Source organism: Eublepharis macularius, chromosome 16 (genome assembly GCF_028583425.1).
Source record: "Eublepharis macularius isolate TG4126 chromosome 16, MPM_Emac_v1.0, whole genome shotgun sequence".
In the NCBI taxonomy this organism is placed as follows: Eukaryota; Metazoa; Chordata; class Lepidosauria; order Squamata; family Eublepharidae; genus Eublepharis; species Eublepharis macularius.
Window position 1 is genome coordinate 44463885 of NC_072805.1, and position 16170 is coordinate 44480054.

At 44.6% G+C, this 16170-nt stretch overlaps 1 protein-coding gene across 1 annotated transcript; it reads left to right on the plus strand.

Moving 5' to 3' along the window:
* The first annotated feature begins 2354 nt into the window (after nucleotides 1-2354).
* On the plus strand, nucleotides 2355-15045 carry KLHL36 (kelch like family member 36). The gene is made up of 5 exons (XM_055000506.1): nucleotides 2355-2420; nucleotides 7112-7178; nucleotides 8639-9712; nucleotides 11355-11512; nucleotides 13320-15045. The coding sequence occupies exons 2-5, from the start codon at nucleotides 7119-7121 to the stop codon at nucleotides 13873-13875; spliced, it is 1848 nt and encodes a 615-aa protein (XP_054856481.1). The 5' UTR covers nucleotides 2355-2420; nucleotides 7112-7118; the 3' UTR covers nucleotides 13876-15045.
* The last annotated feature ends 1125 nt before the right edge of the window (nucleotides 15046-16170 follow it).

Consider the following 16170-nt stretch of genomic DNA (forward strand, 5'->3'; position numbering starts at 1 on the left):
TGGAGATTCGAACCTGGGTTGCCCACATCCTAGCCCAACACTCTTAACCAGTACACCATACTGGCTTTCTTTTTATTTTAGCACCTTTTGTTTCAAAGAGATTGCCCGCTGATACCTTCATATGCGTTTTCTAATATGGTAATCTACACCCTGTAGGGCAGAACACCAGATACATTAAATGAATAGACATGCCAAATTTCCAAAGGGAAAGGGAGAACTATAATATTGAAGAAGGGCAGAAGTATTATACCAAAATATAGAATTTGGAGCCATTGCTAAATTGCTGGGTTAGCCCTTGAATTAGAACAGCTCTGAGACTTCACCATCTTTTGAATTTCAGAGTTCCGATTGTATTTCCGAGGCAACCATCTCCCCCTGCTGGCGTGGAATGATTCTGTTCTCTGAGACAACTAATCCCAAGGCAGCCGAAAAGAGCAAGTGATGCAGAATTCCAGCTGCCCTGAATCACCAATGCATAAATATTTGGGTCGCCAGGCACACCTGAGTTGCTGCAAAGATTTAGAAGTCAGGCTGTCTTCTTCACTGGCTTCTAGAAAAAGTTGCGAGTCAGTATAGCACCGCTTGACTTTTATTTATGTAGAAAATCTCTCTAACTCTTGTGTGCTGTAAATTATTTTCATTGCCAGAAAGGGAGAAGCTGAGGTCAGCAGCTAGAAAAGCTAGCCAAGTTGCCCACCAAAGCTGAACCTTGGCAGAGTCGTCCCCTTTCAGGTCTTCTCAGGGCCTTTGGTATTTATGAAGCAAAATTGAGATTTTTTTAAAAAAAAGGATATAAAATTTCAGATTCTTGGCCAGTGTGTCCCTGAGCAAGTACAGACTGCATCTCTCTATGTGGTATAAAGATTTTCTTGCCATACAAAAGACAGAACACAACTGAACATTTGTTTAAAACTTTTATACAGAGGTTCCCAGAAGTATATTGCTTTTGAGATTTCCAGTCCATGAGTTAAAACAGATAATAATCACCATTTAAAAAAACCCTTAAGCTCCTTAAGCTTAGCAGTCACATTTTTCCCCTTTCAAAAGAAATTTCAAGCTCCATCTCCTATATCCATACTATTTTGAGAGTTTTTAAGAAGAGATGTTTCTAACTCCTTGTTATAGTGGAAGGGTTTTTTTTTCATTTTTTAAAGTGGCAGGAAATATCAGTTGGCAAAATTGTGCGGTATCTTAGAGAATAATATATTTTTATTATGTGCTGCAGCCTGTTTTATCCTTTGCATGGCACAAATGCTCAGTTGGCAGCCGTGAAGGACAAAAAAAATTAAACAGCAGGACCAAAATGTTAGAAACCCGGTATATGTAAGAGAGATGATTATATAAAACTGAAAAGTAATCATGCTAAAGGTGGTGACCATTCACAATAAAAATGGGTGATGACACCATTCTCCTAGTTTTCCTAAGCTGATAAATCTCCACTTTGGCTGAGAAATGCCTGGCCTTCCCCCCCAAGTTTTGAAGAATGCAATCAAATGTCTTGATTCAACTGATTCACCCTGGATTTTCCTTTGGAAATACACATGAACACATACCAAGCCACTTTATACTTAATCAGACCATCGGATTGTCAAGGTCAATATTATCTACTCAGACTGGTGGTGGCTCTTCAGGGTCTCAGGCAGAAAAGGGTCTTTCACATCACCTACTATGTAATCATTTTAAATGGAGATGCCAGCAATTGAACTTGAGACCTGCATGCCAAGCAGATACTCAACCACTGAGCTTCTTTCTTTCTTTCTTTCTTTCTTTCTTTCTTTCTTTCTTTCTTTCTTTCTTTCTTTCTTTCTCTCCCTCTCTCTCTCTCCAGGCCAGTTAGCACTGCAGCCCTGCCACCATCCACCCCATAGGGCTGCCAGCTCCAAGCTGTGAAATTCCTGGAGACTTGGGGGGGGGGGGGGTTAAGCCTGGAGAAGGTAGGGTTTAGGGAGGGAAAGGATCTCAACATGGTATAATTCCATAGAGTCCGCCCTCCAAAGCATCTGTTTTCTCCAGGGGAACTGATCTCTGTGGCTTGCAGATCAGTTGTAATTCTGGGAGATCTCCAGCCCCTACCCAGAGGCTGGCAACCCTAGATTATCCTGCCTGCCTTCCAGCCAAAGACTTTCTCCCCCCCCCCCCCCAAGCCAGCAGAGAAAACAACTTTCTCCTCTGCCTGAGCAGAATCTTAATGCCCAGAGCTTTGACCTCTCTGCCGCAGCGGCAGCTGCTTCTCTTGTTCGCTTCCAGAGACTTGGCTGGATGGCACAGAGCCACAACCTCGGCTAGTCCCACCCTGCGGGCCTGCCTCTCTCTCCTCTCATTGGCGTGTTCCTCTTTCAATCTGGCCAGCATTTCCTGGATAAGACATGGCTGCAGAGGGAGAGGAGAGAAATGCACGAGCAGCAGCCGTGAGCCCTGCGGTAAGAGCTTCCTTGGGACAGATGCCTGCTTTGGAGCATCTCGGGATGTGGCATGATGGGAAACGCCCACTTTCCTTAGATCAAGCTCTGGCATTCAGAGCCCTTTCTTTCTTTCTTTCTTTCTTTCTTTCTTTCTTTCTTTCTTTCTTTCTTTCTTTCTTTCTTTCTTTCTTTCTTTCTTTCTTTCTTTCTTTCTTTCTTTCTTTCTTTCTTTCTTTCTTTCTTTCTTTCTTTCAGAGGAACACACCTCAGCTGGCAGGTTTATTGAACTAAGTGGAGTTGGTCTTCGGGTGATGGCAGACAGGCCTCTTCAAGTGTGGTGGAAGAAATCTGGAGTCTGGCATCCCAAGGGCACTGACTTCAGGGCAAGGACTGTGTGTTGGACTCCTTTCCACCCCGCTTGGAATACTGGCTTATTGCCGCTTCTTTTGGAAACCACAGGCTCTTTGGATGCCTTTGATTTCCAAGGTCAGAGATCCAGAGGAGTTAGCCATGTTAGTCTGTAGTAGCAAAATAGTAAAGAGTCCAGTAGCCCCTTTAAGACTAACCCGCTTTATTGTAGCATAAGCTTTTGAGAACCACAGCTCTCTGCATCTGACAAAGAGAGCTGTGGTTCTCGAAAGCTTATGCTACAATAAGGTTGATTAGTCTTAAAGGTGCTACTGGATTCTACTATTTTGATTCCCAAGAAATGCAGTTGCAAACATTTCTAGTTGCTTTGTGGATTCCGCTTCCTAGCACCACCTGAAGAATCTTCAGCTTTTTAGATAAGATTAAAGGGGTTCTGCGGGGGCACCCCTCTCTCCCAGGCAATTCATTTCACCGCTTTGCATGACAAAATCGACACACTGTTTTAATTTCTGAGCTGGAATCAATCTTATCCAAGTGGCTTTATATTTAGCCATTTGGAACTGTGGAAGATTTTGTTCAGATGATACTTCACAACAATGTACTCTCTCCCTCTTCTTTAAAAAAAAAAATTGTCTTAACTTTTACACCTCATGCCAGGACGGGACTGCCCACGCTAATCCATCTATTCTCCTAGGCCTCCTGTCCACAACTAACTGTGTTTGACTGACAGGAAAGGATCTTTGTCTCTCTGGGCCCCACTCAACGGATTCTCTAACTATCTTTCTTTTCTTTCTTACTCTCCTCTAGGGTTGCCAGATCCAGGTTGGGAAATTCCTGGAGATTTGTGGGGTGAGGCCTGGAGAGGGCAGGGTTTGAAGGGTGAAGGGACCTCAGCATGGTATAATGCCATAGAGTCCACTCCCCAAAGCAATCATTTTCTCCAGGGGAACTGATCTCTGTCGCCTGGAGATCAGTTGCAATTCCGGGAGATCTCCAGGCCCTACCTGGAGTCTGGCAACCCTCTTCTGACCTATGAGTCTTAAGTAATATCCATCAAACATAACTCAAAATATGAAGAAGAAAGGAAGAATTCAGGCCAGAGAGGGTTAACATGGGTAAGGCTGATTTCTTATAAGTTGCCTGAATTCTCATGGCCTGAATAAAAATTTGGCTAAAATGAGTAAATTTTCAGCTCTTGAGTTTAGGAACTAAAACATCTAGTATAGACTCTGCCTGGTGTAATGTCAGGGGTTTAATCCGTTTCTGTCTCACTTTGTTGTACCAGGGACATTCAAATAAAACAGGAGTTACAGATTCGATAGCACCCAAACCACAGCTGCCGTATCTGTTTGAAAAAGGAATACCCAAAATGCGGCCTTCAGAGACTGCAGAAGGTAGTGCATTTACAGTGCAATCCTAAACCAAGTTACGCCAGTCTAATCCCATTGATTTAAGTGGGCTTAGACTGGAGTAACTCTTTTTAGGATTGCATTGTTAGTCTGGCGAACATAATGGCTCATTTGTATTTTGGAACTACACTGGAATCGTAAAACTTGGAGTAATCCCCAGATAGAGGGAAGAACAAACCCTCCTAGCTGTTCAGTTGGTGCTGTTTACGTCTATCTTCATAATTAATTTCTTGATGGCTTTACGAGCTGAAGGCCATCCTAGAGCAGCGATTACGTCCTCTAAACATTGTATCGCATCCAGTTCTCCTTCTATTGCTTGGCTCCACATATTAGAGTAGCTATCAAGCTTCATGTAGAACAGTAAGCAGTTATTCTCTGAGAAAATGTATTTAAGTTTCGTGTTCAGAGCAAGAATTCAAGCTCTGGCTTTGATAGTATGCTGGCCCATTCTAATCTGAGGGCGGTTCCCTAAGCATGCATGAAATTCCAAGTGAAGATGACTTAACTTGTCAAAACCACTGTGAGAGCTAGTTTGGTGCAGAGGTTAAGAGCAGCAGGACTCTTATCTGGAGAGCCAGGTTTGATTCCCCACTCCTCTGCTTGAAGCCAGCTGGGTGACCTTAAGTGAGTCACAGCTCTCTCAGAGCTCTCTCAGCCCCACCCACCTCACAGGGTGATTATTGTTGTGGGGATGATAATAACACACTTTGTAAACCGCTCTGAGTGGGTGTTAAGTCATCCTGAAGGGTGGTATATAAATCAAATGTTATTATTATTACCTGCCTCCATTTTAAGCAGTGAGCCCCGTGGCACAGAGTGGTAAGCTGCAGTACTACAGCCCAAGCTCTGCTCACGATCTGAGTTCGATCCTGGCAGAAGATGGGTTCAAGTAGCCGGCCCAAGGTTGACTCAGCCTTCCATCCTTCCGAGGCCGGTAAAATGAGTACCCAGTTTCCTGGGGATATAGTGTAGATGACTGTGGAAGGCAATGGCAAACCACCCCATAACAAAAGTCTGCCAAGAAAAAGTTGTGATGCGACGTCCCCCCATGGGTCAGTAATGACTCGGTGCTTGCACAGGGGACTGCCTTTACTTTTACCATTTTAAGCAGCTGCTTCTGTGACCATAACCTCTCAGGGCCAGCAGTCAAATAATTTGCAAACCGCCCCCCTTTAAATGATAGGACAGGTTTTGGGGACTGCTTGGTAGACAGAAAATCATGACGATAATAAGGGTGTTTTCCCATGGCTAGTTTTTGTCTTGTGGCAGTTGTGAGTTGGCAGGGCTGGCCAAGGATTTGTTTTACAGGTCGATTCATCCCTTTCCAACTAAAGCAGTTCTCCCTTTACGAAATGAAAAAATATAATGCCAGTAAGACTGGTACAGCCAGTTCAAGGTATCTGGCACAATCGTTGCCAACTCGGTCGGGGAGGGCTTTGACATTCCAGCCGTTCTGGAAGATGGAAGGAACCCAATGAGCCCCTTGGGTGTGCTGTCTTCCTTGTCATCTGGTAAAGATAGTTCTCTGCTGCATTGCTAGGCTTGCCAACTCCGAGTTGGGAGATTCCTGGAGATTTGGGGGTGGAGCTGAGGAAGGACAGAGTTTGGGGGAGAGAAAGGACCTCAGCAGGATATAATGCCATAGAGTCTACCCTCTGAAGCTACCTTTTCTCCAGGGGATCTCTGTCGTTTGGAGATGTGTTATAACTTTGGGAAATCCCCAGCCCCTACCTGGAGGCTGGCAACCCTATCAGCACAGTCAGAGGTAGGAGCTTGGTGAGATCCCAATGCACACAATGTTGGCTCCTAACCTTTGATTCATGCACACAGATGACATGCAGTTCTGCCACCCAGTTTAAAAATGCAGCAGTCACAAAAATCTGCTTGCAGTAGAGGGCTGCTTCCACTAATACAAACAACCTTGTATGGCTGGCAACCGTGGCTTGTCTAAACACTTCTGCAGGCGTATGCTACAGAGACTGTTTTCTACAATTCTTCCAGTGAATCATTTCTGAATGCCTGCGTGCATTCTAGAGACTCTATGAAACTGACATTTTATTTTCCCACCAGTTGGATATGCTTACAGTTGTACTGACTTGTGATGTTGACTATTTTCATTGAGCACTTTCGCACTTTATACTTATTAAAATGGTTATACATATGTAATACATTGTTTACTCCGGATAGCTAGGTTGTTTGTATTAGTTCTGTACTTACGGAGCAGCTCTTGTGGTTGTTGGGTTTCGTTTAGAGGGCTGCTTCCAGCAAGTGTTGCCTGAACTCAGGAGCAATGAATAGAAACACGCAAATGGAGGGGGAACCAGGTTGTCTGTGCCGGGACTAGTTGTGGTTCACTAATTCGTATTTATTTCATTTCTGCCTTTCTCACTGAGACTCAAGGAGGACACAACGTAGTTGCTCGGCACACTATTACTGTTTTAATTGCTGCTTGTATAGCTGACTTTATTATCAGCTGGTGGTTTTCAGGGGTGATATTATTAACTTTTGTATCTGATGTGTTCTGAACCAAAGTTCTCATAAATGAGAGCCAGTTTGGTGTAGTGGTTAAGAGTGCGGGACTTTAATCTGGAGAGCCGGGTTCGATTCCCCACTCCTCCACTTTAAGCCAGCTGGGTGACCTTGGGTCAGTCACAGCTCTCTCAGAGCTCTCTCAGCCTCACCCACCTCACAGGGTGGTGGTTGTTGTGGGGATAATGATAACATACTTTGTAAACTGCTCTGAGTGGGTGTTAAGTCATCCTGAAGGGCAGTTTATAAATCAAATATTATTATTATTATTATTCAAGGCAAAATGGTAAAATATTTTAAATTAACAGAAAATTAAAACATACACCTCATAGGCCACATATATGCATGACTGGCTCATACAAAGCTGTTTACGTGGGTTTTTTTGTTTCTCGGCGTACATAGGATCACCATGGAGGGAACCAGACAGGCAAGAATTTCTCGTCCTCACAAGATAAGTGAAACTTCAAAGGTCTGGTATTTGTGCATCTTTCTTCTTATGTTTGCTAGACTACAACTTTTTTGGTTGATACTATAATCTGTTGACCAGGGCTTTTTTTCTGGGAAAAGAGGTGGTGGAACTCAGTGGGTTGCCCTCGGCGAAAATGGTCACATGGCTGGTGGCCCCGCCCCCTGATCTCCAGACAGAGGGGAGTTTAGATTGCCCTCCACGCTGCTGAGCGGCGCGGAGGGCAATCTCAACTCCCCTCTGTCTGGAGATCAGGGGGCGGGGCCACCAGCCATGTGACCATTTTCAAGAGGTGCCGGAACTCCGTTCCACCGCGTTCCTGCTGAAAAAAAGCCCTGCTGTTGACTCGACATAATATCCTGGAGTGTAATAAGGTTGGCAGCACAACAGAGGCTTAGCTTTCTTCAACCGGGAGGAGGCAAATGGGTTTTTGAATCTCCTAGCTAAGGATGGTTTCCAAAGTTCATGGCTAAAATGAGTTGACGACGGGCTATAGAGACTGGGCCTCTCCTTTGAACTTTTTAATCAAATGGAATATCCTGCTGCGTGTAAACGGATCAAATCTAGAATTCTACACTACAATAAAGGGAGCACCGGCTATAGAGCGAGAAGGGTATGTTCCCTATACTGTCTGGATCTCACAGTCCCAAAGACTTCACCTGCCTATTGCAAGTTTTTAATGGTTCCGAAATAGAGAATATTATTTTCTAAGGCAAGACTAAATTTCCTGCCATTAGGGGAACTAGCAGGTAGGTTTCTAGGAGTGTCTTTTTCTGAGTAGCTTTGTGATTGCAAATGACACTATCTGCCAGTTTAGTGTAGTGGTTAAGAGCGGCAGGACTCTAATCTGGAGAACCGGGTTTGATTCTCCTCCACTTGAAGCCACCTGGGTAACCTTGGGTCAGTCACAGCTTCTTGGAGCGCTCTCCACCCTAACCACTTCACAGGGTGATTTTCATGAGGATAATAACAACACACTTTGTAAACCGCTCTGAGTGGGCATTAAGTTGCCCTGAAGGGCGGTATATAAATCAAATATTATGAATGTTATTTTATTGATTGCAACAAATTTAATTTGGTCCATAACAAATGGATGACAATTTATATCCAAAAATGGAATTTTGTTGCAAAACAATAGGTTGCAGATAAATTATTAGCAGATATTGATCCAAATGTGACTCTTGCAGTTGCAAAATGACTGTCTGTGGCATTATTTCTTAATGTAAAATTCTGTACTTGTGTCTTCACATACAATATTTTATTGTATTTATTCTTGTTTGCTTATGACCGGTTGGTCTATGAGTATTAATAAAATAACTGGAACTAAAGATGCCGAGAATAAAGAAGACAAAAGTGATTCTGACAAAGATACCATTCTTGGGCATCCCTGTCTCTCTGATAGGGAGGCTGCTGTCCTAGCTGCTGAAGAGAATCATGTATTTGACATCCACTCTTTATTTCAGGTGTACCAATGGGCTGACCACTCCAACCTAGTTCTTCGGAGCCTGAATGAACAGAGGAACCAGGGCCTCTTTTGTGACATCATCCTAGTAGCAGAGGAGCAAAGAGTTCCAGCCCATCGGAACGTTCTAGCTGTCTGCAGCGACTACTTCAACTCCATGTTCACTATTGGCATGCGGGAGGCCTATCAGAAGGAAGTCGAGCTCTTCGGGGCCTCATACATTGGCCTCAAAGCCATCATTGACTTCCTGTATGGCTGTGAGCTATCCTTGGATGGTGGGAATATTGACTACGTTTTGGAAACGGCTCACCTACTGCAGATCTGGAAGGTGGTCGACTTCTGTTGCGAATACTTGGAGAACGAGGTCAATGAGGAGAATTACCTGTACCTTCAAGAGCTGGCCTCCATCTACAGTCTCAGGCGCTTGGACTCTTACATCGACACTTTCATCTTGCGAAACTTTGGTACACTCTCCTTCACCTCGGATTTCCTGCAGAATGTTTCTATCCAGAAACTGTGCCAGTACCTTGGTAGCAACGATGTCCAACAGGAATGCGAGCACGATTTGCTGCAGGCTGCACTGCTGTGGGTGACGCAGTATCCCGAAAGGGAAACAGAGGCCTACCGGGTCTTAGAAAACATTCACTTCCCCTTGATCCCAAGAAGTGACCTTCTACACAGAGTGAAACCGGCAGTCTGCTCTCTCATCCCCAAAGAAACCAACTGCGAGACTTTTGTCGAAGAAGCCGTCAACTATCACAACAATATCACAGCTCAGCCGCTCCTGCAGAACCAGAGAACCGTTCTTCGTGCAAGTGAAGAGAAGCTTCTTTTCGTAGGTGGGGAGGTGTCAGAACATTGCCTGGAGTTGAGCGATGACACCTGCTTTCTAGACACCAAAAGGGGACAGTGGGTGCGGGAAACGCACCTCCCGGCGAGGCGGAGTCACCACTGTGCTGTAGTGCTTGGAGGATTCATCTTTGTCGCGGGAGGCAGCTTTTCTCGAGACAATGGTGGCGATGCGGCTTCCAATCTTCTATATAGGTATGACCCTCGGTGTAACCAATGGATAAAGGTGAGGCTTGAGCTGTACTACATATAGCTTATTTCCCCTTTAAGTTTTTGTATGTGTTAGCAAAGGAAAGGAATTCTCTCTTTGCAGTTTAAAATTATCTCTCTTATCTGTCTTATCTGTCTATCTGAATAAAGATGCTGGGCATCTATGTTAACAAGCTATAGAGCTTCGGTCACAGAACTCAGTATGCTGCACTCTTTAGAGTTGTGGGAATCTTCCATTTCATTTTGCAAAAATCACCTTCATAGCAGTGCCTGAGAACATTGTAAGAGGAACAAAGGACCGAATGTCTTTTAAGTAGGAATTAAAGTAGCTTGGTGGTAGGTGATTATTAGAGGTGGGCACGAACCAGGAAAATACCAAACTCTGCGGTTTGTGGTTCATCACATTTCACAAACCACGAACTTTCACAAACTTGCCACGGTTGACGAACCGGTTCATTTGGTTCATGAAAATGTCACTTCTGGGGCTGCAGAAATCCTATCCCCCTGTTGCCTAGGAAACTGATTGATCAACACCAGGCTGTCTGCAGTGACGAACTGAAAAACGAACCAAACGAACTGGCCTAAAGTTCCTGGCGGTTCATCAGTAATGGGCTCTGACGAACCGCCAGTTCGCGAACCGCAAACTGGCCTGGTTCATAATGAATTTTGGTTTGTATTTCGGTTCATGCCTGCCTCTAGTGATTATTGTGAGGGGGGGATGGTTATAGGGAGAATGGCTAAAAAATCTCTCTTCCCTTCTGGTCTTCCACTGGAAAATGGTAGTTTTTCACAGTTGCAACCTCTCCAGTTTTTTTTTAATCCTTCAAAACTGGTCATGGAACTACTTGAGTAGTTCCTCCATAAGAGGCTCAAGAATTAAGACTCCTGGATCAAATAAATGAGTGGCATCAATTTTACAGAAGTGCTTGAATGCCTGTTTTCACTGAATGATGAATTAAAAGTAAGGATGGAATTATACTCTGTTTTAAGAGGAGCGTAGATTCTTACTTTTGAGATATTCAGTGTCATTTTCTTGTTCTTATAAACCCCAGTTTTCACTGATGGGCAGGTAATTCACAACTTGCGGATAGTTTTGTGCACCTCTTCTGGTTTGCAAGCTGCCAAGCCGCTATCACTGGCTTAGGCTATGGTAAAGATCAGGGGTCATTTCATAGAAAAAGAGCTGGAGGAACTCATTAGTATAATTCATTAGCATAACTTATTAGCATATGCCACACCCCTTGTAATCACTGGAAGTGGTTCATTAGCATAACTGATTTGCATATGCCACACACCCTGACATCACCTATCCTGGCTGTTTTGGATCCAATCCTGGCTATTCAAGGCCGAAATAGACAAAAAGGGGCTGAAAATGGCTGAAAAGGGTCCCAAAATTGGGCTGCTGCTGAGTGGGAGAGTGATCCACCACCCATCAGAGGCCCAATCCGGCCCATTTCAGCCCCAATCCAGGCTGAAACAAGCCCAAAATGGCAGAATGTCAGGTGGGCGGGGCCACCTGACATGTGACCTCTTTGGGGAACTGCCAGAACTGCGTTCCTGCGCGTTACCCCTCGAAATGAGCTCTGGTGAAGATGCTATTGTAGTTATCTCAGAGCATGACAAATAACTCTTCAAAGATGTTGATTTGTTTTATGCAGCTGGCTTCCATGAGACAATGTCGAGTGGACTTCTATCTGGCAGCCATAAAAGATATGCTTGTGGCTATTGGTGGAAGGAATGAAAATGGAGCACTTTCATCTGTGGAGATCTACAGCCCTGAGAAAGATGATTGGGTATATGTCGCAGGCTTGCCAAGGTAACCTTGAGGAAATCAGTTGCCAGACCGGGTCATTTTACGTTGTGAAAAATTAACACATGTTCTTAGCTGGGGTGGGGAAAACATCAGGTAGAAAAAGGACCTTAGAGCTCCAGGGAGGATAAAAAATTTTGCTTCACGAATGGAGGAAGTTATACACTTGGCCTCCAGCATTAGAGAGCCAGCGTGGTGTAGTGGTTAAGATTGTCAGACTCAGATCTGGGAGACCCCAATTCGAATCCTCCACTCTGGTATGGATGCTTACAGGGTGACCTTGGGCCACTTGCATTCTCTCAGCTTAACTTACCTCACAGGATTGTCGTAAGGAAAAAATGGAGGAGAGGAGAATGACGTAAAGTGCTTTGGGTCTCCGTTGGGGAGAAAGACAGGGTATAAACACAGTAAATAAATAAATAAGTCATAGTTAATGAGACTCTGATGCAAAAATCCACATAGGTATATGCAAGTGCAAGCCCTTCTTGAGTATACTTCAGAACTGAAAGGAGGGGGGGAAACAAGTCAATAAATAACTGCTTCCACCAATACACTGGAGTTCCTCATTTTTCTTTTTCGACCACAGCTTTCTGCTGTGCTGTATTGGAAGCCTCTTCCAGATTGGGGGGAAATGATATAGCTCAATGGGAGGGCACATGATGAGATAACAACAACAACAACAACAACAACATTCGATTTATATACCGCCCTTCAGGATGACTTAACACCCACTCAGAGCAGTTTACAAAGTATGTCATTATGATCCCTGTAAAAACAAACACCCCTGTGAGGTGGGTGGGGCTGAGAGAGCTCCTAGAAGCTGTGACTGACCCAAGGTCACCCAGCTGGCTACAAGTGGAGGAGTGGGGAATCAAACCCGGTTCTCCAGATTAGAGTCCCGCGCTCTTAACCGCTGCACCACTACACCAGTTAGAAGGCCTCAAGTTCAATACAGCTAAAAATAATCTTGCATGGCAACCAGTAAAAAGACCCTTGTCTGCATGATAACAACAACAACAACAACATTCGATTTATATACCACCATTCAGGACAACTTAATGCCCACTCAGAGTGGGTTACAAAGTGTGTTATTATTATCCTCACAACAATCACCCTGTGAGGTGAGTGAGGCTGAGAGAGCTGTGACTGACCCAAGGTCACCCAGCTGGCTTCAAGAGGAGGAGTGGGGAATCAAACCCAGTTTTTCAGATTAGAGTCCTGCCGCTCTTAACCACTGCACCAAACTGGCCTGAGATACTAGAGGCCTGGATGAATTGCAGAAGCTGATACCGTTGTTGTTATTGTTTATTTATAGTCCACCATTCTCACTGAGAATGATATTGATATTGACTGCTAACCTCACTCTATGTAATCTGCCTTGAGTCTCAGTAAGAAAGGCAAACTATAAATGACATAAATAAAATAAATAAAAATGAACATCAAGGACGAAGGTATCGAGAAGCATATTTGCGGCCTCAGATCAAGCGGTTACCTGCTGTAAACTGGAACCTGATTTTGCTGGGGAACTCAATAACCTGTTGCGTTCAATAGACAATATATATGTAGGACTTTCAGAAATGTAAGGGCTTTTTTTCAGCAGGAACGTGGTGGAACGGAGTTCCAGCACCTCTTGAAAAAGCTCGACAATAGTGCGTGAAATTATATTATTTCAAGGAATCCTGTGTGTTTCTTCCTCATTTCCCTCTTGAGAGTTCCACCACCTCTTTACCCAGAAAAAAACAGCAACCCTGGAAACGTTCACCTCGTTTGGAAGGTCCCCCACAGTTAATGACATCTCTTTTTTCTGCTCTAGGCTTACCTACGGTCATGCTGGAGCGGTCCACAATAAACTTGTTTACATCTCAGGAGGCCATGATTATCAAGTTGGTCCCTACCGCAAAAACCTCCTCTGCTACGACTATCACACAGATGTATGGGAAGAGAAGAGGCCCATGATCACTGCCAGGGGCTGGCACAGCATGTGTACTTTGGAGGAAAACATTTACTCCATCGGTGGCAGCGACGACTACCTAGAAACCATGACCCGCTTTGACATCTTGGCCGTGGAGTCTTACAGCCCGCAATGTAATCAGTGGACCCGGGTGTCTTCCTTGTTGGAAGCCAACAGTGAATCTGGAGTAGCTGTTTGGGAAGGCAAGATCTATATCCTTGGGGGATACAGTTGGGAAGACACCGTCTTCTCCAGAACAGTCCAGGTGTACGACAGAGAGAAAAATAAGTGGCAGAAAGGGACAGATCTTCCAAAAGCGATTGCCGGGGTTTCTGCTTGCGTCTGTGTGCTAAAATCAAGGTCGGATGACAAAAAGAAAAAAGCGAAAAGCAAACGTCATCAGGATCAAGGGAGATGATCGCTCACCCTTGGAGGAAGAATATGTACAAATCCTCTATTGAATTATCTCCCCCCACCCACAACTTTTGAGAACAACATCGGGGAACTATAGGAGAGGCATAACAACGGTTTCTTCTTCCATCAGGCTGACGACTATTCTATGACAACTGTTAATGTAGTCCAAATGAGGAGGAGAGTTGGATTATACTACCCAAACGGCTGTTGAAAATGGTGGTGGGTAAAGAACGGAAGGAGAACCTCTGCCTGAAGACACAGGCAGAAGGTGGGAGGCCAGAGAGAATCCGGTTAGACTTAAAACCAGAAATGGATGGACTCTGCTGTAGCAGATGACAGACCAGTCCATCTTATGGGCCCGATGCAGCCATGAGATGGAAGGATGTCTTAAGCGGAAGACAACGCCTTCAGCCAGAAAGGGAGTGGCATGTGGGAAAATTACTAGTGTTAAAATCACAGGTGCATTGGGTATCAAAAGGTGGACGGGAGGCTGAGCAAACTGCTCTGGGGCAATTGGGTTTGTGAATTTGCCGCTTCACTAGCTAGGCCAAAAGTTACCAGAATCAAGGAGGTGCAGCTTATGCCCCTGTGGTACTGGATCCCTTGTCTCGGCCCTTCTGTGTCTATGGGTAATACATTCACTTTAGATGGATATACTACTTTTTCATTTGACAAATCGCAACGTTCAGATGGAATCTAAACGATAAGGATGGGGAAGAGTGACGCTGCCAGTCCAGACAAAGCCAAGTGTTGTTTTATTTTAAAGACTTTTTGTGGGAATTTTTTGTACTTTTTTTTACTAGACATTTTTTTTTGGCTAACACTTAAGACTGTAACCTGTTGTTTTATGTGTTATTTACAATTAAACTTCTACTGCATAATTACAGCCAAACGCTGATTGCCTGGAAGCTTGTGATTTACAGTGCCATCCTAAACAGGGTTTCTGCCCTTCTAAGCTCATTGATTTCAAAAGACTCTGAAGGGTGCAACTTTGCTTAAGATGACACTGTTGGAGGCTTTCCTGGCCTGTCTGTATAGCTTTATGGTGCTCTCTAGCAGCTTTGAAACGAGTGGTAATGTGTATCTTGGCAATGGTGAGCAGCTGGAAGCAATGGAAGTTCTAGCCAAGGGCCTCCTTGCCAAGCCTACAAACAGGTAAGCCTGCAAATAAAGAGATACTGAGGTTTTCAACAAAGCCTTTATTGACTCTGGTTCTGGCTGTGTGTCTGTCTTGAAAATGCGCTTCTCTTCTATAGGAGACTCTAGTTTGTCAACTAGTTACTCAAATTACCCACTGGACAGCTCTCATTGTGTGCTAACCCTGCTGGTGGTTGTATACTTCTTAACTACTATTATTGCCATAATTCTTTTAGATGCCGTACATGCGGCAATCTTTATTTATTTTCACTATTTTGCACTATCGACAATCAAAATGGCAGCCGTTATCAGGATTCCAGCAGCGACGGGACACGAGAGGGGGAGTGTCAAAGCGACAGGGAGGGGAGGAGTCTCGGTGAGCCAATCGGAAAACTTCAGCAGGCCTTTTGAGCCCAGCAGGCCTTAAAGCCTTGGGAGAGAGGGGCACAGAGAAAGATACGCTTGGTTTTTCTAATGTGATCCATTGCCCTTCTGTGTTGTGTTGAAAAAGCGAGGCTTGAATACATACGTGGTTGCCAACTTCCCACTTCTGGCCTCGGTGTGCGCTATGCACATCTGTTGCTATGCATAGGATCTGGCTTTAAGCATATCACTGCAGTAAAACAGCAGCATATTGGCCGTGGGTCAGAAGAGCTGGATCCTGTGTTTGCCATGGGGTCCTGCATCCTGGAAATCCTGCTTGTTTGTGATGTGCACACGAACATGGCTTGTTTATCATGCTTCCTCCTCGTCTTCATGCACACAGGGGTCAGGAAGCAATTTTTTTCCAGGCCAGTTTGGCTAGGCGTTTTGTCATCTTCTGGGCTGGGAGCAGGGGTCACTGGGTGTGTGTGGTGGAGAGGTAGTTGTGAATTTCCTGCACTATGTAGGGGGGTGGACTAGATGACCCTGGAGGTTCCTTCCAGCTCTCTGATTCTATGAAAGCTTCCGGGTCTTAGAAACCTCCCACCCGATGCCAATTTGCCATGACACCTGATTGCAGAGAAGTGTTCGTTTCCTCCCCATAAACTAGAATTCAACTGTGGCTCAGAATCCCAATTTGTGAGAAAGAATCTCTTTCTTTCACAGCAATCTGACTGGGCATCTGCATTCTGCCATCACAGCAAACTGGTCTATGGGTGAAGGCTTCTCAAACTGGGAA

Bases quoted from the DNA above. Each gene is read 5' to 3' on its own strand.
- KLHL36 (XM_055000506.1), top strand. From the start codon at position 7,119: ATGGAGGGAACCAGACAGGCAAGAATTTCTCGTCCTCACAAGATAAGT. The intron at 7,179-8,638 runs GTCTGGTATTTG...TCTTTATTTCAG, and splicing joins AGATAAGTGAAACTTCAAAG to GTGTACCAATGGGCTGACCA. The intron at 9,713-11,354 runs GTGAGGCTTGAG...TGTTTTATGCAG, and splicing joins GGTGTAACCAATGGATAAAG to CTGGCTTCCATGAGACAATG.